This window comes from Cynara cardunculus, assembly GCF_001531365.2.
Source record: "Cynara cardunculus var. scolymus isolate 2C chromosome LG 17, CcrdV1, whole genome shotgun sequence".
Taxonomy (NCBI): Eukaryota; Viridiplantae; Streptophyta; class Magnoliopsida; order Asterales; family Asteraceae; genus Cynara; species Cynara cardunculus.
The window spans coordinates 7,861,489-7,884,128 of record NC_037544.1 but is presented as its reverse complement, the minus strand read 5'-3'; the positions used below and the strand labels follow the sequence as shown (position 1 = coordinate 7,884,128).

The 22,640-nt window shown below is 36.9% G+C and overlaps 2 protein-coding genes across 5 annotated transcripts; one reads left to right on the top strand and one right to left on the bottom strand.

Annotated features, from left to right (window-relative positions):
* The first annotated feature begins 5,978 nt into the window (after positions 1 to 5,978).
* On the top strand, positions 5,979 to 6,884 carry LOC112500346 (pathogenesis-related protein 5-like). Its single transcript, XM_025103824.1, has 2 exons — positions 5,979 to 6,667; positions 6,743 to 6,884. The coding sequence occupies exons 1-2, from the start codon at positions 5,979 to 5,981 to the stop codon at positions 6,867 to 6,869; spliced, it is 816 nt and encodes a 271-aa protein (XP_024959592.1). The 3' UTR covers positions 6,870 to 6,884.
* On the bottom strand, positions 6,867 to 21,456 carry LOC112500345. Of its 4 annotated transcripts, none has more exons than XM_025103822.1 (11): positions 21,121 to 21,456; positions 12,706 to 12,937; positions 12,383 to 12,530; positions 11,919 to 12,038; positions 10,886 to 11,043; positions 10,129 to 10,294; positions 9,605 to 9,741; positions 8,815 to 9,511; positions 7,962 to 8,074; positions 7,528 to 7,783; positions 6,867 to 7,246 (listed from the first exon to the last, which is right to left on the bottom strand). In XM_025103822.1, exons 1-11 carry the CDS (start codon positions 21,128 to 21,130, stop codon positions 6,965 to 6,967), a joined length of 2,319 nt encoding a protein of 772 aa, XP_024959590.1. In that variant the 5' UTR covers positions 21,131 to 21,456; the 3' UTR covers positions 6,867 to 6,964. The 4 variants fall into 4 exon arrangements, with proteins under 4 accessions (XP_024959590.1, XP_024959588.1, XP_024959589.1 ...); XM_025103820.1 differs by having other exon boundaries at positions 21,125 to 21,454; XM_025103821.1 differs by having other exon boundaries at positions 11,931 to 12,038; positions 21,125 to 21,454.
* Positions 21,457 to 22,640: the final 1,184 nt, after the last annotated feature.

Below are 22,640 nucleotides of genomic sequence, written 5' to 3'. Positions count from 1 at the left end.
ATTTTTTAAATATTTATAAAAAATAATTAGAATTTATTAATTATGATCGATATTTTATATTATGAAATCATATATTCAATATATTTAATGGACTGATTGAGATTGTGTTGCAATGATTGTATAAATAAAATACATGGTATCTTATACTACCTTATAAACTAGATTTATCAAAAGTTTGAAAAATAATTTTTAATGCACAAAGTACTATACATTTATATACAAAGTCTTAAAAACAACTCATAATGCATTAAGTATKACTATTTTATGCATTCAGTCTTAAAATCTCTAAATCTATAATTAAAATAACATATAGTATAAGCTATCAATGCATATTATGACATTTTCTTTTCATGTTTCCAAGATACTTTTGACACCTTTCACTCATGCATTCACTCTCTCATACCTCTATTTCTTCTCCACATCCCCCAAGACAAACTGATATTCACTATGAGTTATTAAAAGTCTTCTCATCCAATTGCTCTAAAACTACCGGTCTCGCTTTGGATCTCTTGATTCTTTCTCCTGGTGTAAATCGAACACGTTTGTGGAGTCATTTAAATATGTTGGATTTTAAATATATTGGATTTTAAACTGTCATACAATTTTTTTCATCGATAGACTGCAGGTGGAACCATTACTCTTATTTATTCAAATTGCATTAATATGTAAAGACCAAGTGTAACTTATATCATCATTAAATCTTCTCTAATAAAACCTGTGAAACTTCAAAATCGTTAAAATTCACGGATTCCGTCGCATTGCACAAGTACACAACTAATAATTTATTATTTGTTGGTCGACTTTATCACTTTTACGTCCATGTTAATTTTTGTCCAGAAGTAGAAGTGAAAACACAAACCTTTTTTTTGTCCATGTTAAATATATGTTCGTAAATATATTTAAGAAAAGTATAACATCGACCGTTACTACAAGAAGTAACAGCAGAAACAATTAAAATTAAACAAACAAACATGAGGATTAAGAAAACACCAAACAAAATCACAAACAAGAGGAAAATGAACCAACAATAAAAGAGTTGTGTCTGTTTGGATTGAGTTTGAGTTTCAAAATTCAAAAGTGCCTCAAAAGTGCCTAGAGGTCTCAAGTTCTAATCCTATAAGGAATAAAAATACTCTTGTGGCCATGTAGGTTCAAATGTGGGGACTCCATGCTACCCGCAAAACAGATGGTCACTTTAAGATTAGTCGGCTTGCATAGCAGGTTGGATATCCAGATTAATAAAAAAAAATTGGACAATTTGTCAAAAAAAAAAAGTTAACATTCTTTTGATATTTTATTAGTTAATGATCTATTTAAATTTATTACAAATTTTGATGACCTTTCCGTGCATTAAACAGATAGCAACGTATTATTAATCAACTGTTGATGATTTTAGTAAAATCATCAGTGAATTTTATATAATTAGAAAGAAAATATGAAGTTACTAGTTAAGCTATATCATAGAGAGAGGAGATGTAGTATGCATACTCGTATACGTTAATTAAAACCCGGGATTGCTTAATGACGCCATATGACGGAGTCAAGACACCCCCTTGTGGGGTTCTTGAGCAACACCTCTAGTGAGGTTCAAGGGGTAGCATCCCGAAACCTCTATAGATTTCATGAAGAAAAGTACTTTTAATAATGAGCTTCTGAATGTCGTAATAGGTGGCTGGGGGCCGTATGAGTATAAAAAGAATCTGAAACCGAATAACCCACTCAAACGAGAACGTTTTCTGGTATTTCAGTTTGCAGGTTAATGGTTCGATTAACCAAACAAGATAAGTGAATTTATTTATTTTTAGACTAAATGAACAAGAAATTGATTATATATTTAACAAAATCACCAACATTATCATTGTAGCATGAGAGCATCCGCAGTCATGAAACGGGTTTATGACTTTATTGTGATAATCGGATTTTCGGTTATAAAAGTTCGGGGTGATTTCTGAAAGGTAATGGTAAATGGAGGGATTGAAATTGATTTTATGCTTAATTGTTTAAAATAGTCTCACCGCCTCTTATGGTTTATGATTGTTTATGTGAGATAATTGTTTTATCTCATGGGAGAATGTGAGATAATTATGGTTTCAATAATATTAAACTTTCATCGCCTGTTTGGTTCAATATAAAAGGTAATGGATAAGAGTTATCTTATCACATTGTTTTAGAGAGAGAGAGAGACTTTACTGTGTGTTCTCGTGTGTGATTCTTACGTGAAACTGTAAGAAGAAGAAGTTGATTCTATGTTTATAGTTGGAAGTTGTTGCTGTGTGAATTCATCTTCTTATACGTGAAAATAAGGTGAGTTTGTGTTATCAATTTTCTTTATTTGGTATTTGAAACATTGAACCATATGGTTCTTATGTAGGAAGATGATAAAACAATTTCTTGAAGCTGTTTGAGCTTGATGGTAAATCTAGTATAAAACTGTAAGGTTCTTTATACGAGTTTTCGTTTTGAAACGGTTTTGATTGCCAATTTTGGTAAAAAAGGTGGTTTTGATCATGATTATATCATAATGCGTTGTAATAAAAGTGGCATATCAAGGAGTTGCGTACATTGGTAATAAGGGTGGCTAATCAGGAGTTGCGTATATTTGTAACAAGGGTGACATAATCAGGAGTTGCGTACATTGGTAATAAAGGTGACATAATCTATTTTTGAAAATGATGATCTTTTGATCATGTGTTTTGTTATCACATTCTTATGAGGTGATGATCTTAAGTTATCGTATATGTGTGATACGAGGACTTGGGTTGTCGCATCTTATTGATGTGATAAAAAGAAGTGTTTGAGGACCAGAGGGGCTCTGGTTGGTCTTCATGTTAAACCAGAGAGCCGCTGGTTGTATTCGGGTTCTTTTCCTAATGTTTTAATTTATCTTGAGGCTCTACATGTGTTATGCAAAGGCTTTGTATTTAGAAGTTGAGCTATATGTCCGAGTTCTGTGTTTGAACTCTGTATCCAGGCTCTTAGTACCAGGGACTTTTAATGATTAAATCTTTTTTTATTAAACCATTTTCAAACTTCGTTTTTATACTAACACTTAAGAACCCAGAACATAGTTCAACCAAAAGGGCTATGGTCGTTTAGAGAGCCTCTGGTTGGCTTGGCCTCTAGATGGATTACTTCTATTGTTCTTAAGTCTTTGGAAAAATGTACAAACCTTTGGTAGAAGACTAGAGAGGTGTTGGTTGATCTTCATGATTAAATCAGAAGGCCTCTGGTTGCATTTAAAATCCATTTTCTTTCAAGTATCTCATTTTTAGTTTCCAAAAGCTCTAGTTAGGCAAACCAGAGGCTCTGGTGTCCAGAGGGCCTTTCGTTAGCCATGACTCGTGTTAAAATTTGATTCGAGTTAGCTATGTTTCTAAGAGGGTTTGTCTGAAACTTCTGATTGATGAACCAGAGGGGCTCTAGACATCCGAGAGCCTCTGGTTGGTCATATGTTTTGGTTCGCCTCACCTTTTTATAAAGTCTTGCTTCTGGTTAGCCTTTAGTGGCCTTGTTTAAGTTTGACTTTGCTCTGGTTGGTAGACTGGAGGAGCTCTTGGTGGTCTCGCACAATGTGATGCGAGGAAGTTTTATGAATTCCTATTTGAATGCAATACTTGAGTTACGTTTTGTTGAAATGTGGTATATATTTGTTTTAATTACAAATATGAATTTATGTCATGTTTTGGTGATTTTCACCCTGTAACTGCAAAAAGAGAAATTATCACTAGACCTCAAGGTCTAACCTTCATTTTGTGTTTCAAACATGTGTATTACAGGTCGAACACTATCAAGGGATAAGGGAAAGAGGGAAAATGTGAGATTCCCTATATGTTTACATGGAATATGGAGAAGTATCTGTTATCTATTGATTTTGGAATACTTGTTATATATGCAAGTTATATACAAGAATGTTATGGAAAAAAATTTGTTAGTTACTTTTATAATGTAACTTCTTGTACTTTTGGGATCGAAATGAAATACATGATTATATGTAAATGTGGATTTTGTGGTGTTACATTTATCATACTAGTTTTCTCTATCCTACACATTTTATAAATCTTTCACACTCAATTATATCCATTGTTATACAAATAATAAATTACATAATAATAATATTTAAAAATTACTTTTTTATAATTTAAAAGTATAATAATAAAAAGTTATAATAAACTAAGAATTACGAAAATAAATGCTACGTTTACAAAAAAAAATCATAAAAATTATGATAAATAAAATTTATAATAACTAAAGTCACAACAGTATTTTTTTAATTATAATATAATATTTTTTTGTTATTAATAAAATTACCATTTTTAAGATATATGGTATAAATAATAGTCAAAATATACCATAAAGAGTAAATACCATACTAACAAATATATTATTATCAAAGAGTCTTTCGTCTAGCGGTATGTGAGTTTTTGACCTCCTAAGAATCGGTTCCACAGATGAACCTTTTTTTCCTACACATGTATAGGACCAGTACCCCCACAACGCCTCACAAATATTTGTACTGTTATGGATGCTCTGATTGAAAAAACTAGCGATAACAATATACAGGTAGAACAACCGTTAAGTAAGGAAGTGGGGGTTTTGTCAAAACAAACTGCAATCACTCGAGGAATTGTCGAAAATGACTTTGGAAATTAAGGACATAAGGGTAAAAGAAATTATCTAAGGGGCCGTTTACTAAAATTTTACCTGGTAAGTGCTTACTGTACAATTTTTCTCACCGGATGAACATGTCAAGGGCCAAAAATCTTACCCGGTAAGAGCAATGATAAGGATGGAGAGTCTTACCCGGTAAGTGAGAGTGAGGACTCTTATCCAGGTAAGCGCTTACCGGGTAATTGTTGCATAGGATACCGTTTTGATGTACTACAATGTTATCCGATAAAATAAATTATAGTGTTGACTCCAACTGGTAAGTGCTTACCGGACAAGCATTTAGGTAAACAGCCACTAAAATTATTAAAAAAAATTGACATTTGAGTGGGAGCCTTTCCCCCACCTTTTTCAATGTAAGTTTCATCAATGACCGTGAAGGTTTTTTACCTTCCCGATATTTTAGTATGAAAGTTCAATGTTATTTTTGTAGTCTAACGGTCAATGACCTGCACGAACCGACTAATCTCAGGGCGACCACCTGCTTTGCAGATAGCCCAGAGTCACCGCATTTGAACCTATGTGGCCACAAGGTGTTTTTTATTCCTCCTTGGATTTGAACTTAGGACCTCATGATACTTTTGACCTTTGGAGTCAAGCTCAAATCAATCAGACACCACCCTTATAGTTAATTATTTGTAATTTTGAGTTGTCCGGAAAAATGTTGTATGTTTGGAGTAAGTTTGGAAGCCATTTTTATGTTTCTATTAAAAGATATTTTAAATAAATAATTAATTAAAATTATGTATTTTTAATGTATCATACATAAAATTAAATATTATATTTTTAAAACATCTTTAACAGGTTCTCCAATACAATTAAATATATTATTTTTAATATTAAATAATAATTTTTTCTCAAACACTCTTCGTTAGTAAAAATGACACTCAAGAATCTACGATTGTTTATGAGACAGAAATAATATTTTACTAAATGACCGTTTACCAAATGCTTACTCGGGTAAGCGCTTACCAAGTCACATTCTCTTACTGGATGAATATGGCAAGAACCAAGAATCTGACCTGGTAAGAGCGAAGGCACGGACCGAGAGTCTTCCCCAATAAGTGATGGCGACGACTCTTACCACGGTTAGCGCTTACCGGACAGATCGACCTCTTAAAAGAAGAGTCTAGTGTCAGGAGGAAGACATGGGTATACAAAAATGGTGGAAGCAAGGTATAATGTGATCAAGAAGTATTCCATCACTCCTTAACACTCTTTCTTCCTACTTCCATTTGCAATATAAAAACACACACTCCACTCAATCAACCAACCAAAGGGTACCACCCATCATGCATTCTTTCATTCAAATTATGCTCCTAACTTTTGTTGCATCAGGGGTAAACTTGTCAAATTCCATGAACTTCACCATCGTCAATAACTGCCATGAAACCATATGGCCTGGTATAACATCCACCAATACCACCCTCTCTGGTGGCGGTTTCACCCTCAAACCAGGTGAAACCGCCACCTACTCCCCCCCACAAGGATGGGGCGGCCGTATATGGGGTCGAACCGGATGCAGTTTCGACAAAAACGGCAATGGCACGTGCCAGACGGGAGCATGCGGTTCGACACTGACCTGCACGACCCCAGGGACCCCGCCTGCCTCGATTGCCGAATTTACTTTTGGTGACATCACTTTTTATGACGTTAGCCTTGTAGATGGCTTCAACCTGCCACTCACAGTTACACCTATTGAAGGCAAAGGAGACTGCAGCGTCGCTGGCTGTGGCACTGATCTCAGGGCTAACTGCCCATCGGAGCTAGCTTTCCGGTCGTCCGGAAAAATCGTCGCCTGCCGGAGCGCCTGCAATGTTTTCGACTCCGACCAGTACTGTTGTAAGGGAGTTTACGATAATCCCGTCACATGTATGCCGACAAATTACTCAAGAGTCTTCAAAACGGCATGCCCTTTGGCATATAGCTATGCTTACGATGATCCCACGAGCATCATAACATGTTCCACCACAGATTTTGTGGTATCATTTTGTTCACCAAGGTATGCAAACACGAGAAATTCGATAAGAACCCTTTATCGACTTCGATTTTGACGGTATTTTTTAACCAAATGCAGGAATGAGACGCAACAGTGCTCGTATCACGACAACAGACGTGTGTGTAACGGGTCAACAGAGTCAAAGCCGATAAGTTATCTATGGCTGGTTTTCGTACTCTTTTGGCCGATAGTGATTCAAATTTGAATTATATCCTGATGTCAACTGTACAATATCTATGAACAAATGTCTGTACAAAATATCGAGAAAAAAGTTTAAACACGATAAAGGATTACAACGTACTACTGCTTGTTCCGAGTTCTTTCTAATTTTGGCAAGTCTTCTTTTTCCTTCTTTTTGGCATCGGTGGTGTTAGAGTCAAAGGGCAACACGGAAACAGGGGCGGCAGGCACGGTGTCCCAACGGGATTTTAAGAAGCTTATGAACTTCACAACCATTTCTTTCCGGAGCTTAAGTTCTTGTGTGAAGAGATCGAGTATGAGAAGAGAAAGGACGTACTTGAAAGGTACGGTGAAGAGAACGACGGAACCAAACAAGAGCACCATAGCAACTTCCATTGTTATCTGCGAAAAGGTTTAGAAACGTTAACCGAGAAAAGACGGAATTTTGGCACGGTGTCACTGGGCAAAAACGTAATTTTAGCTTTAGGACTTCCCGAAAAAGGGTACATTGTACTCCTGTCCCAAAATAAGTGTCGATTTTCAAAAGTAGAAGCTACTTTCCAATTCTGGCCTTAATTCTAAGATGGAGAAATTCATTACTCCCTCTATTAGTTAGGGCAAAATTGTCATTTAGTTTATTGAAGTGTAATTATTACATATTCTTTAAACTGTGTATAGCTGACCTGTGGTTGGCCTGCAAGAAGAATTGTACGGATTTTTAGAAGCGTAACGTTGATATTTTGCATATACTTTTCCACATCTCGCATGGCTTCTTTTACGGCTATGATCTTCTCGATTGTGTTAGATGGTGGTTGATCACGTATGGTAACTTTGCCAAACGTTCTTCCGAGGCGGCCTTGCTCCTTGAGCCCCTTCAATACTAACATGCTCGTTGCCAAAACCGTCATCATCACAGGGAGTACATAAAACAACAATCTCCTGAAGCCCGATAAACATCAAACTTTGTAAACAAAACCGACTTAATTCATGAGGTAAGACTAGATAAGTAAACGGATGTTATGTGACACTAATATGCTCCATGTTACGTGAACCTTTCACTTGACAAATTACATAACAACGCTATGTAAGAAAACGGGGAAATCTTTAATGGATTTACCTGAAAATGAGTGCATATACAAATGCAAGAAAAGATGCCGTCAAGTGTGGTTCTTCCCAACGTCGAAGTTTTCCAAAGTTCTTGGCGATCACCGTCAAAGGAAGCACAAGCTCCTGAGGCAATCAAGATGATAAAGCAATATTAAAGTCGAGACATGAACTTTCTCCAAACAAATAACGACTAGTTTGTATTACATTGCGCTCCCTTTGACGCATGAAAAACGCCTATTTGAGCACATACATAGTTTGCGCGAGATGTTTGACTATTAGTCAAAACCAAATTAACCCAATATATCCCACTCGGAGGTCGGGTTTTGGGGGTGGGATTTACACAGACCTGACCTTTACTCCAAAGAGCGAAACAATTGTTTCCATAAAGATCCTCAGACATATGTCTTTATTACTCTTCAATAGTTACAAATGGCGGAGCCCACCAAATGAACATCATCGGTTTTTCAATAATGATGCCAATGAGCAAATAGGTAGTTCTAAATTACTCCCTCCGTCCGAAAATAAATGTCCACAATGAAAAAGGCACTCAGTTTTAGAAATGTGTAATCATTACACTTTTTAGTTAACCAAATTACAATTTTACCCTTAATAATAGATGGAGTAATGAATTTCTCCATCTCATAACTAAGGGTAGAATTGGAAAGTAGGCACTTACTTTTGAAAGTGTACACTTAGTTTCGGATAAACTAAAATAGAAATGTACTCACTTTTCTGGGACAGAGGGAGTAAAGAGATAGCTATAACGGGAAACATATTGCAAGAGGACAGGGTAGTAAGAAACAAAATGATAAATGTTGAGCTTGTTGAAACTTTTTGAGTAAAAGTTGCTACTAATTTCAAACCTTGAAAAGGTCGATATTACTGGGAATTCCTTCGATCATGGCAGCATCAATTGTGGCTTGCGTCTTCTCGACTTCCGTATATTTATCCCGACATGTAGTTGACGCCTTTTCGACCAATGTCTTATCGGCAACAACAAGATTTTTATTCAAAACAAGTGATTGTTTCACCGAATTATTCTTCCAAAAACTGAAGGAAGCACTAGAAGTCCATGAAGGGTGTCGCATCCACTTTTGTAAATACACACCCCCATCAATATCATATACATGATGGTCGTAAACTTCTGATACCTCGTTAGAAGACAACATTCCTTGGCCTGGTTTACAGTCGGACTCGATTTCCGCAAGTTTTGTAGTCAATGGCCCACCCCAACAATTTACGGCCATTGTTTGACAAACAATTTCGCCGTAGGGTGCACTTTGTAAATATGAAAATGGGACAAGTTTAGAAGGCTCATCCAAGAGTTTTCGACTGAACTGAAGAGCTTGGAGTCTCGCAATGCCGTTGATGGCATAAGCTGTGGCCCTTGCATTACCCTTTTGAGCACCATAAACATTTTTAACTGATTGATCGCCTTCTTTGGGCCCAAAATCCCGTATGAATTGATATAAAGATATGACTTCCTTAATGAAAGCATACCACACATCTCGCCTCATTTCGCCTCCAAAATCAACAAATTCAAGCACCCATGGCTTAGACCTGATAAGTTGGGTATGCATTTAAGTAGAAAACGAGATCAAGAATCAAGATTTTTGGCTGGTGAAAGAGATTGAGTTTTTGAAGCTTACTCACTCTGGACCAGAGGTAACGGAGATAGCAGAATCAAAAAGATCCGACCCAAATGGGCCAACCCTCGCTTTTTCTACCCGTGAACCAAGTTTTGTAAGATCCATTCTAATAACATCCTCTTGGCCCTTCAGTCCAATTGCCTGCAAGATTGCGTAAATGAACTACTAGATCTTATGGTAAATACTACAGGTGCGGCTTGACTTGTTTACTGGAGCGTTTCGATCATTTTCTGTCGTTTTAATTTCTTGTTTCAAGCCTGCCAACTCTTCTAGGTCCAAAAGGGAAACATAACACCTGGAGATCTTATTTGTATAGTTATAGAAACATAAAATAACTTTAGTCTTTTAGGGTGTCCAGATAAGGTCTTGATGTTTTGTTTTATCTAATTTTTGTCCAGATACGTCTTAATATACATTGATTAAACGGCAATTCGTCGATTCTCTCGAAGCTAATGCCATAAAAGCAAATTGTAGTTAACATGTGTCTTGGCATACTTATTTGAATCTGTAAAGAGACATGAAACATACCTCGTAGTAAAGGGCTTTTTCGGTTAGCGTTAGTTTTCCAGGCCATGCAATGTTATTCTCCCATTTAAGAACGGGTCTTTTTCTGCTAGATCCAAGGCATAAGATTCTCTCTGCAGAAATCTGAGGAGTTCCTTTTGAAAGGTATGATTTCCTTCCTTCATACACTCTCCATTGTTGAGAAAAAATTTGCCAAAAAAAATCCTCATCAGTAAAACATCAAGAAAAGGATTTATACAAAAAACTTAGTAATCATACAATCCAAATCCTTTTTGCCCATTAATAGCAATAAATATTGGTTCTCAAGATTCCTCTGTTATGCAAATGTTGATCGATATTTTATGTTAGAATATGTGGAATCTTTTTCAATCTCTTTCTAAAAGAGCTCTTATAGAGAGAGGAAAAGTTCCTACATATATACAGGTTTGATGGTCCGTGTCTACTGTCTAGCCGATGTGGGCCTCTAACACGCCCCCTCAAACAAAGGCTAGACGGTGCCCCCAAGAACGGAGGCAAAAGAGTGTATCGAGTCCGTAAGTGGTGCTAGACACCGACTCTGATATCATGTGAGGATATGTGGAAACCTTTTAATATCTTTCTAAAAGAGCCCTTGTAGAGAGAGGGAAAGTTACTAGGTTTGATATGCAACTGATAGTCCAAACACTTTAACCAAAGTGGATCTTAAAGTTTCCATCACTTTCGATAGCTAAACTAACAGAAATTCATGAGCGATAAAAGAAAATGTTAGCGAGAAGCTCACTTGACAAGTTCACTGATATATTTGGACCATACAGGGAACGAGATGCTTTTCTGACCAGCAGCAAGAGCCTTAAAAAGGTTATGCACTGTTGTCCAATCTGCTAGGCCGGAAATAGCAGGAGCTATGCGGACAAAAGCCTCTCTTCCTACAAGCTTCGTCTTCAGTATCAAAATAAAAGAACTTCATTAAGTTTTAATTCGTAACACCCTCCTTTCGATGCATAGAATGTTGAAACATGAAAAGAAGCATCAATTCCTCACTCGTAAAAAGCTTCCACACATAAACTACCTAAGCAGTGACTACAAAAGAATCTGATTGAAAAAAAAAAGTTACTTTTTTTTAAACCAACCAAACTGACCCAATAAATCCCACTCGAAAGTAGGATCTAGGGGAGGTGAGATGTATGCAGACCTATCCTCTACCCCAAAGAGTAGAGCGGCTGTTAAAGTCCCATCTTTTATATCATGTTCCTACTTTTCCTGTTCTCCAATTTGTATGTCCCATCTTTGTTTGCAAGTAAATTGGGCCCACTATCACATCATCATTCTTCACAAACCATAAAATGGGACCAAGAAAATGAAAAGGCTAAACAGACAAAACACATAAAGACTTAATCTTTTGGTATCCACATGAAGCCAGATGTAGAACTTATTAAATTATTGAACTTTTCACAAATATATGTATATATGTGTGTAGGGTTGGGTTCACGTGAGACCAGGCTGTTTTCGTGAGACCCGTGAAACCACATTTTTACACTTGAAACTTTACAGCAAAAACACTGTGAAGGTTTAAAAAAGTCGAACCTTCACAGCAGAAACACTGTGAAGGTTACCTTCACAGCATTTTGCTGTGAAGTTTCAAGTGTAAAAAGCTGGTCTCACGGGTCTCACAAAAACAGGCTGGTCTCACATGATCCCAAGTCTATGTGTGTATGTATATATATATATATATATACCAATTTTGAAGGTAAAATAGTTTAAATGACTTGAAATATCAAAGACAACTAGTATAGAACGAAGGGAGTATTGCATACAGAAAAGTGAACCTGAAACGAAGCTTTCTCTCCCATGTTATCCCAAGATTCCTTTTTGTTGGTGTATGGATGTTCCCATGCAAGCATGGTTACAAATATTAGTCTTTGGAATGCTGGCTCCTATCATAAGAATAAAGTCAAATACAACAAAGTCCATGGGAAATGAAACAGCTTGATTGACTGTTAGAACTAGTCAACATTGTTTTCTGATACCATGCTACTTTAAAAAGAATTTTCCCTTTGTTTCAATGTAAGTACTATCTTTGTTATAGAAACTAAAAGAGGTACATATTGTTATCTCAAGTCAGACATTTGACTTTTGAAATCAAAAATTGATATGGCTTATGTAGCATTCTGAATTATTTACACTTGACGTGTTTTCTTGAAGCAACAGAAATAACCTTTCTAGCTTGAGTTATGAACAGAAGAAACATTAAATCACACAGTAAATTGTACCCACAAACCTTAAGGCAAGGATGCATTTCAGAACTATCTCTGGACAAGAACCTAAAGCAGCAATATTCGACCAAATTACGAGCATCATTGGACACGTATTCAGGAACGAGTGCTTTAAAGACTTTCTGTATTTTCTTCCCCGTTAATCCGTTCATCCTGCATAGCTTAAACTCCAAACAATTAGAAATATTTCATTACTTTCATTCTCCGTTCTCCATCCAATCTCAGTTTTAAGTAAATGGGACTTGTGATCACATCTTCGTTTCTCGATCCATCGAAAATGCTGAAACTGAATGAAATCATGAATAGCATCTTAGAAACTTATGCTCACCTGCTAAACTGCTCAATGGAAACAATAGCAGCCAAAGAAAGATTTCCACTAGGTGTTCTGCTATCAATAGTCTGCTCTGCCATGAAGAACTCGTCCATGTCACTGTTCTCGTATGCATCTCCCGTTTTTGTATGGTTTTTATCTTGAACATTCTTGACAAGTGGAGAAGTCACTTCACCCAAAAAGTTTGTTGTTTTCGATACCCACATGTTTAAGGCATCTTGGACCGAACCTTTTACAACATATTGTAAAAACATGACTTAGTCGATCATATTATAAAAGAAAGAACATATTTGAAAGGATGATGGAGCAAACATAAACCAAACCAGACAAAACACACCCGGTATTCCCACTCGAAAGTAGGGGGAATGAGATAAATGTTAGAAAATAGGATTGTAGAAGGAGAATAAGTGCAGTAAGTCAAATGATTAGGACGTGAGAATCACTGTCCTTAGGATATTAATATCCCCCACTAGCAAGGTTGTTTGGGTTATAGGCTATGATATCCCCAGGATTCCCTATTCATATAAGATATATTCAAAAAACAGAATATATCTTCCATGAACATATGCAGAATTATTATTGAAGAGAATAAGAGGATTAAGAGAGATAAAATGATGAAATGATCACACATATAAATAGGTTTCGTGTTAACAACTGATTGTGGATAAGAAGTAACCAACATTTGGCTTTATCCAAATCAGAAAATCATGAACGAACTGTCAAAAAGGGTCAGGAAAAAAGTAGTCCAGAGGATACCGTGAGTTAAACTCACGTGGAAACTAGCATGAGACACTGTTTCCAAACATAAAAATCTGATTTTTGGAATCCACATACGCGCAAGTAGCGCTATCTTTTGACCATTTAATATATGTGTAAAATTCACACAAGGACGAACCATCCTTAGCTAACTTGATCTCGTAAACAACTCTACAAGTTGTTTGAAGATTATAAACTAAGAATTTATCACTCTACCAATGTGGGACAAGTGATATGCATCAACTCACATATATATACAGCTATCAATACAAGTAAGATTCTGCTGATTTTCCTATGTGGGACAAAATCTCACAATGAATCTCACTATGAAGAGTATATACAACACGCAGACCTATTCTCTATCCCAAAGAGTAAAGCGGTTGTTTGTGCATTGCGAAAAAGTGTTTTAAAAAGATATCGGTGAAAAACCGAGTGCTTCATAAAGATTTCGCAAAGCATCAATTTTATATTATATCATGTCATACTTGTAATCATAGAAGCACCATTTTTGGGATGCCAACTCAAATGGGACCCTACAGACTCGCCGATCAGTTTGGGATTGAAGATCCCATCGAGATGTTATGAGATTTGTCATTCATCTACAATTAGGACCAATCTAGAGTAAGGATTCTAGTAGGATTACATTAATATTGGACTCTATAAATACTCCATTTGCTTTAGAGTTAGGAACATCAATTTTTCATCTTTGTTTTTTATTTTGTATTGTTTTCTCCATAAAATGAAATATCGTTTTGCCACTGTCCATGGACATAATCCTATAGAGTGAACCACATAAATCTCTGAGTTCCACATGTGTGGGATCGAGTCATTGGTTATCCGAAATCATAACCATTTGAATCTCACATTCAGCTGATCTTCTATGCTAGTGTCGGCTAAATTAGTCTCTGATGGTTTTACAAGAGACATTTGTAAAAATATAAGGGATTTCTGGTCTATTCATTGCTTGATAATTTTTGAAGCATTCTAAGGGGTATGTATACAAATTTTAGTCAATTATCACATTTTCTTGGCGATGGTTTATTCTATGTCTGTATGACGAGGCAATGCCTTTATAGTCTCACTTTTTCTGAAGCCAGGAATCTTCACGAAAACAGTCTCTCTACTCTTTGGAGTAGAGGAAAGGCTGCGTACATCTTACCCTTCCCAGACCCCCTCCATGTGGGATTTACTGGGTTCGTTTGGTCTTTGGTTTTGTATGACCGGACGATCAAAAACACCTAAGGTCTAACGACAAAGATTAAACATGTAAAGAAACATAAGCATCATCATACAACCTAGTTGACCACCTGTCTTGAACCCAACATACGAGACTCCCTCATCAATTAGACAATATTGACAAATTCCTTATTCATTTACAGTTGTGATTTATATGTTTGAGATAGAATATTTGTATGATTACATATACTGGAATCTATTACGCCCCATTTGCTTTAGATGTGGGGAAATCAGTTTTCTGTATGCATTCTCTATTTCATATTGTTTTCTCCATATACTGAAATCACATTTGTGCTGCCCATGGAAGCATGGATGAAATCCTATTACGAACCCTATGAGTCTTTGATTGATGTGTGTGTGTGTGCACGCGCGATTGATTCATCTTCTCTTGGGTAATCCACAACAACCACTATAAGCATTCAAGCATGGTGTCTTTCTAATTATTCACTAATCGTAAGTTCTAGCAAATAAACATAAGGAACATGAGATCATAATATTGCTGGGATTATACAGCCTAATCAACTGCACCAAATTGTCAATGCAGAACAACATTCAAAATAGTTGTTGCCAAACATGTCTATAGGATGCAGCTAAAACGGAAACTTACATCTTTGCACACTCTGTTGGTGATTTTAGTCTCATCGAGCATTTTGGTGTAGTGATTTACAAGAGATCGATGGGGTTTATTAGTTAAGCTATAATATGAGTTAGGACTTAGGAGGTGCGAAGTGCACACTCATATAAGCTACCTTTGATCTAACATCACTAAAAAGCAGGGTTCAAGGGGGCAGCACCCCTTGCGGTGGTCCTAGAAGACCAAGTCGACTTAATGCGATGTCGTAGCTCAGAAGGCATGCCTTCAGAAGGTGAGTGTTTACATAGCATCTGGTCATCAACTTCTGAAGTGAATCTAGTTGTCTTCTCAACTTTTCTGGTGCAACTGATTTGATCTTATGCGTTAGTAGTTTTTTTGGTAATTGTTTTTATCTCCAAATAACTACCTATCAGCCTAAACTAATTGTCCATTAACTTCCCATATAAAAAAGGGAATGCGATCAATATTTGGATATACAAAAACACGACAGGATCTGTGTGTTTGCTCTCGATTTTGCTTAAAATCTAGAGTACAAAAATTTGAAGTATCCCTAAGTAAATTCTGTGAATACCCCAAGGCTGAAATATGGTCAAAATATTACTTAAGGAAAGTGATCAAGATCCAAGTCTTTCATCGATATCTAATCCCTAAGCCCAGATTTCTAACATATCTTTGTCAGAGTAAGAGTCTTCAGTTCAATATTTCTTGAATATAACCTTGAATGAAATGGTTAGCCAGGATGAGTTATCATTTCCTGTTTTTGCAGGTTAGAGGGGCTGGCTTCTATAAGGTTAAGAACTCAAGGATTGTACCCAAACTCTTGTAACATTCTTGTTGGCATATTCGAGATTTAGCTCATGGAATAAAAGAATTCAAATAAAGCTGATTTGGTCAAGTCAAGTGAGGCTCTGTGCACGTGATAAACCGAGTCGTATGCTATTTCCATTTATTTAGTAGTTTCCTTATATCTAGCAGTAAAATTAGCTTGTTTCTGTTTCAATTTCTTTGTATTTAAAGCCATTCTGGCATCGTTCAATATCATCAAGAATTTGTGAGCATTACCTGAGTTTACTTTAACATTGTGGTATCAGAGCGAATTTCGATCACAAAGGAGTGAAAATGAGTGACGATAAGTTGAAGGTGCTGGTGTTCGATGGCCACTACGAACACTGGAGTGAGATGATGGAAAATTTGCTGCGTGCAAAACAAATGTGGCATCTAATTGATCCAGGCATTAGGGAACCTACTATGGGGGTTGCCCAAAGCGAAGCAGAGAAGAAGAAATTAGAAGAGCTTCGAATGAAAGACCTGCAAGTCAAACACTATCTATATCAAGCAATTGATAGAGTTACGTTTGAGCAGATCTTGGATCGAAAAACATCGAAGGCAGTGTGGGATTCGATGCAAAAGCGATTTGCAGGAAATGAAAGGGTGAAGAAATCGATGCTGCAGAAGCTTCGAAGAGATTTCGAGGTATTAGAGATGAAAACAAGTGAAACCGTTCCGGAATATTTCGGTAGGGTGCTATCGATTTCCAATCAGATGAGGAGTAACGGAGAGGTGATGACAGACGTCAAAATTGTTGAGAAAATCCTTCGCACTTTGACCGAAAAGTATATGTATGTAGTTGTATCGATTGAAAAATCTAAGAATATTGATCAAATGTCCATAGAAGAGCTGCAAAGCACACTAATAGTTCATGAGCAAAAGTTCAAGAAGAACGAACGAGAAGAGGAACAAGCTTTGAAGGTGGATGCAGGTGACAGTTCCAATGGCAGAGGACGAGGTAGAGGACGATACAATTACAGGGGAAGAGGTCGTGGTAGAGGAAGACAGTCGTCTTTCAACAAAGAAACGATTGAATGTTACAATTGTCACAAATTAGGGCATTATTCTTACGAATGTCCTAATGCAAAAGAAGCAAATTATGCTGCCTTTGATGAGAATGAGGAAATTATGCTCATGGTTGATGGAGGAATAGAAAAGAATGGTTTTATACTCAGACAAAGAAAGAAAGCAAGGGGCAGTTGTGGTTTTTGGATTCCGGCTGTTCTAATCATATGTGCAGCGACAAAGAGAGGTTTGTGGAACTGGATCAAAACTTCTCCAACACTGTCAAACTCGGAAACAACACACGCATGACAGTAGAAGGAAAGGGAAACATAAAGCTAATTCTAAATGAAACAACCTATGTGATCAGAGACGTATACTTTGTACCAGAACTCAAGAACAGCCTTCTAAGCATCGGACAACTCCAGCAGAAAGGTCTGTCCTTTTTATTCCAATCCAATATTTGCAAAGTGTTTCATCCAGACAAAGGATTGGTATTTCAATCCAGCATGAGTACCAATCGGATGTATCCACTTAGTGAAGATGCTAGCGAGACCACAGAGCCAAAAACAGTTGAATGCATGTATTCAAGTGATGATGACATTGCAACATTATGGCATGAAAGGTTGGGACATATTAGCAAGACCAGCATGAAAACCCTGCAGCGTAAACAAATGGTACGTGATCTACCTGAGTTTATTAYTGATGAGTCTGTGTGTGAAGACTGTATGATAGGAAAGCAAACTAAGGAAGTCATACCAAAGACCAGCTCATGGCGTGCAGAAGAAATTTTGGAGTTAATACACTCTGACATATATGGACCAATAACCCCAAGTTCACATACTGGCAAGAAGTACTTTGTTGAGCTTTATTGATGACTATAGTAGAAAGGGGTGGGTCTATTTATTGATTGAAAAGTCACAAGCTTTTGAAAGCTTCAAGGAGTTCAAAAGTAAGGTAGAAAAGGAAACAGGAAAGGTGATCAAAGCTCTAAGAACGGACAGGGGAGGAGAATATCTCTCTAATGATTTCATCAAGTTTTGCAGGTAACATGGAATTAAAAGGCAATTAACCACAAGTTTCTCCCCACAGCAAAATGGAGTCGCAGAAAGGAAGAATAGAACTGTTATAAACATGGTGGTCACGCTGTTATCTGCAAAGAACATGCCTAAGATATTTTGGGCCGAAGCAATAACCTGGAGCTTCTATGTGTTAAACAGAAGCACAACCAAGGCACTTCCAGATGTAACCCCACAAGAAGCCTTGAGTGGGTTGAAACCTACAGTCAACCATTTTCGAATGTGGGGGTGTTTGTCCCATGTACATGTGCCCAAGCAAAAAAGAACCAAATTAGACAACAAAAGTTTTGTTTGTGTTTTGACAGGTGTAAGCGAGGAGTCAAAGGCCTACAGATTAATCAATCCAGAAACCATGAAGGTCATAATCCGCAAAGATGTGGTGTTTGAAGAGCACAAAGGATGGGATTGGAATCAAACAAAAGAAATGCAGACCACTAAAGAAGAAATATCATGGGGAAATTATGACTTTATCGATGAGAGTGGTGCAGAGATTCACGAGCTCGTGGAGCCTAATCAGCCAGCAAGTGCCACGGGTCCGGAGTTTCCAACAGATATTCCTGGTCCTAGTACTACACAATCAAGGGAGGGAAGACAACGTAAAATTCCAAGTTACCTTCGAGACTATGTCACCGGTGACGAGTTTGACTCAGATGAAGAGGAAGTGCATATTGTAGACATATCCCATGACGATCCAGTTCACTTTGAAGATGTTGTCAAAGAAGAAAAGTGGAAGACTACAATGGATCGAGAAATTGAAATGATTGAGAAGAATCAAACTTGGTGTCTAGTTGATCTGCCAGAAGATGCTAAGTGTATTGGCGTAAAGTGGGTATACAAAACCAAATTAAACGAAAGGGGCGAAGTTGAAAAGCACAAAGCGAGGTTGGTGGCTAGGGGGTACGGTCAAGAATTTGGAGTAGATTACATGGAAGTGTATGCTCCGGTTGCAAGAATGGATACGATTCGGCTGATGCTAGCTTTGGCGGCACAAAGAGGATGGATCATCTACGGAATGGATGTGAAATCCGCATTTCTCCATGGAACCCTGCAAGAAGATGTGTATGTCCAGCAGCCACAGGGCTACACTGTCAAAAACAATGAACACAAGGTGTATAAGCTGCAAAAGGCTTTGTACGGGCTCAAGCAAGCGCCCAGGGCCTGGTATAGTCGGATTGAAGCCCATTTCATTAATAAAGGCTTTACAAGGAGCATATCAGAACATACTTTGTTTATAAAGAGGCAAGGAGAAAAACTGCTCTTTGTAAACATATATGTAGATGACTTGTTATTTACAGGAAATGATGAGAAGATGATGGAAGAATTCAAGGCAACCATGAAAGCTGAATTTGAGATGACTGATTTGGGAARAATGAGGTMTTTCCTGGGAATTGAGGTAATGCAAGACTCATCAGGCATTCATATTTGCCAAAGAAAATATGCAATTGATATACTTAGTCGTTTCAAGATGATGGACTGCAATGCAGTGGTCAATCCTATGGTCCCTGGATGGATGCAGATTGGGAGATGAGAGTGGTAAACCAGTTGATGAAACTCTATTCAAACAACTGGTTGGTAGTCTGATGTATATCACCACTACACGACCTAACATACAATTCGCGGTGAGCTTCATAAGTCGATTCATGGCAAAACCCACAGAAGCACACTTTGCAGCTGCTAAAAGAGTGTTGAGGTATATTCAAGGAACTTTGGATTATGGAATTTGGTATAAACGGGGAGGTAAAGGGAAGATGGAAGTATACACTGATAGTGACTTTGCTGGAGATGTCACTGATAGGAAAAGCACTTCTGGTTACTTAGTATTGTGGGATGGAGCTGCAGTTTCGTGGTCATCAAAGAAGCAAAGTATAGTTGCCCTGTCATCTACAGAAGCAGAGTATCTAGCAGCTGCTTCATGTGCTTGCCAAGTGATTTGGGTACGGGAAATTCTGGAAGAACTTGGTGAGCGACAAGTCGGAGGAAGCATAATAAAGTGTGATAATACTTCAGTAATTCAACTGTCAAGAAATCCTGTTTTTCATGGCAGTTGTAAACACATTGGGGTGAGATATCATTTCTTAAGAGGTCTGGTCAGCAAAGGAACGATTACTATGGAATATGTTGAAACAAGAAACCAAGTGGCGGACATCTTCACTAAGCCTCTGCATCGTGATGTTTTTCAAGGGCTTAGAGAAAGGCTTGGAGTGTGTTCTCTTAAAGGCAAACAAGACATGAACCATGGTCATGTTTGAGGGAGGGTTTTGTTGGCATATTCGAGATTTAGCTCATGGAATAAAAGAATTCAAATAAAGCTGATTTGGTCAAGTCAAGTGAGGCTCTGTGCACGTGATAAACTGAGTCTATGCTATTTCCATTTATTTAGTAGTTTCCTTATTCTAGCAGTAAAATTAGCTTGTTTCTGTTTCAATTTCTTTGTATTTAAAGCCATTCTGGCATCGTTCAATATCATCAAGAATTCGTAAGCATTACCTGAGTTTACTTTAACAATTCTGAAGCAACTGAGCTTAAAGAATCATCATCAGATAAAACCATAAGGAACACATTTTCTCCCTGGAATCTCCAAGGTTCCATTTGTTCATACCAATCCATAGTTTCTCCACATTTTTCCAAACATTTGGGACCCACAAAGAAGTGAAACCTAATTGAACTCAAAGTTTTGTACTCAAAAAACACACCTAATTAGCATCATCAGGATCTTCCCCAAGAAATCTTGGAGTCCTAAAGGTTCTTTCAAGCCATTCTGATCAAGATCACTTATTTCAACAAACCCACAAGAATAATCTTCATAACAGATAAAGTAGGCCAAGAAAAAAGAACCCACCAACAGAACCAGAGTTTTTCAACAAAAGGCTAAAATCCAAATGAAGAGTAAAGTAAATACTCAAAAAGAAAGCATACTCACTGCCATCAAAGTAATTTAGCCTCCATTTAATATCACCAACAGATTGGCCCAGAAGCTTGAACCCATTTTTGTTCTCTGAAGAAGAAGAATTGTTGGCACAGGAAACAATCTTACAGAAAGCTTGGTGCTGGTGTTTGGGGATTAAAGAAAAGGGTAGAGGTGATTTTGGGAAATTTGATTGCATATTTGTTTATTTTCCTTACTAGAAAAAGGAAGTTTAATATTCAAGATTCATTTAAAGAAGATTTTGCTTCAATAATGATTTGTTTATGCAGAAGAAGAAAATTTGATTTGGAAGACAAGTGGGGTGTTTGTTTTCCCTTAAAGATGGTGACTTTGCTCAGACGATGGCCGGTGGGTATTATTGATCCATTCATTCCATTCATTTGTCCCCATTATCAATCGGGTCGGGTATGCATTTGGGTATTTTCGTGAGGAAAATGTTCAGACTTCTGAAAGGATTTTTCAGCCTTATCCGTTAATTCAATTGAACACGTTTTGCTAGAAAAAGGACTACAACTTCAATTTGCTTAGAGGTGTTTAGGATTGTTTATCTTATAAAAACTATTTATTAATGATACCACACTGAAATAAGTTAATAAGTTAAAAGCAAATAATTCATTAAAAATTTTTTATTACTAGTGTCAAACCGGTATAAACATTTCCTTTTTTTTCTCCATCCAAACACTAAAAACTCTTTATTACGAACATCACACCAAAATAAGTTAATAAGCAATCTCAAACACCCCCTTTAATTTATTTTTCAAGATCTTTCAAACAACCATCTCTAATGGAAAAAAAACCGAAAGATTTAGTTTATGTGGTTGATGCCGCAGAATTTCAAAAAGAGAAAGAAACAGTGATTAGAGTTTGGATAACATTGTGAAATTGTGTAATAGGTTGTTTTAGTTAATTTATATATCGACCTAATCTGTTTGGATATCATGAAACCTAATCGTTTCTTTTTAAACTTAAAGAATTGTAATTTATGAATGTGAAAACAAATCCTCACTAAATGGATATGATTGTTGGAGTGATTAGTATACTGTTAATTGCATGGTAGTTACAAATTGCTTATACAAATTAGAATGCAACTCAAAAGTACTTCCGACTCAAAAACCCCTCGGTCAAAAGCGCTTCAAAACCAAATGTTTTTGAACAAAACTCAGAGGCTTTTGAATTACACTTTTAGAGGTCATTTGGTTCACGAAATTCGAAGGAATTTGATGAAATTGGAATGATAAATTTACTTGACCAAATTTCAATTCATTTGTTTGGTTCATTCTTGAAATTGATGGAATACTTCGAATTCTATTGAATTCAACAAATTAATGAATTTATCATTCATTGGCATAATGGAAGGAATTGAATTCCATCACCACCCACCACGACCATGCTACTACTGTTCGTCATGTCCACCCATAACCCCTCACCACTACCACACCACTAGTATCGCTGCCACCCACTCTACCCACTACCAACCACCATAACACTATTCTTTTTATCACATCCACCA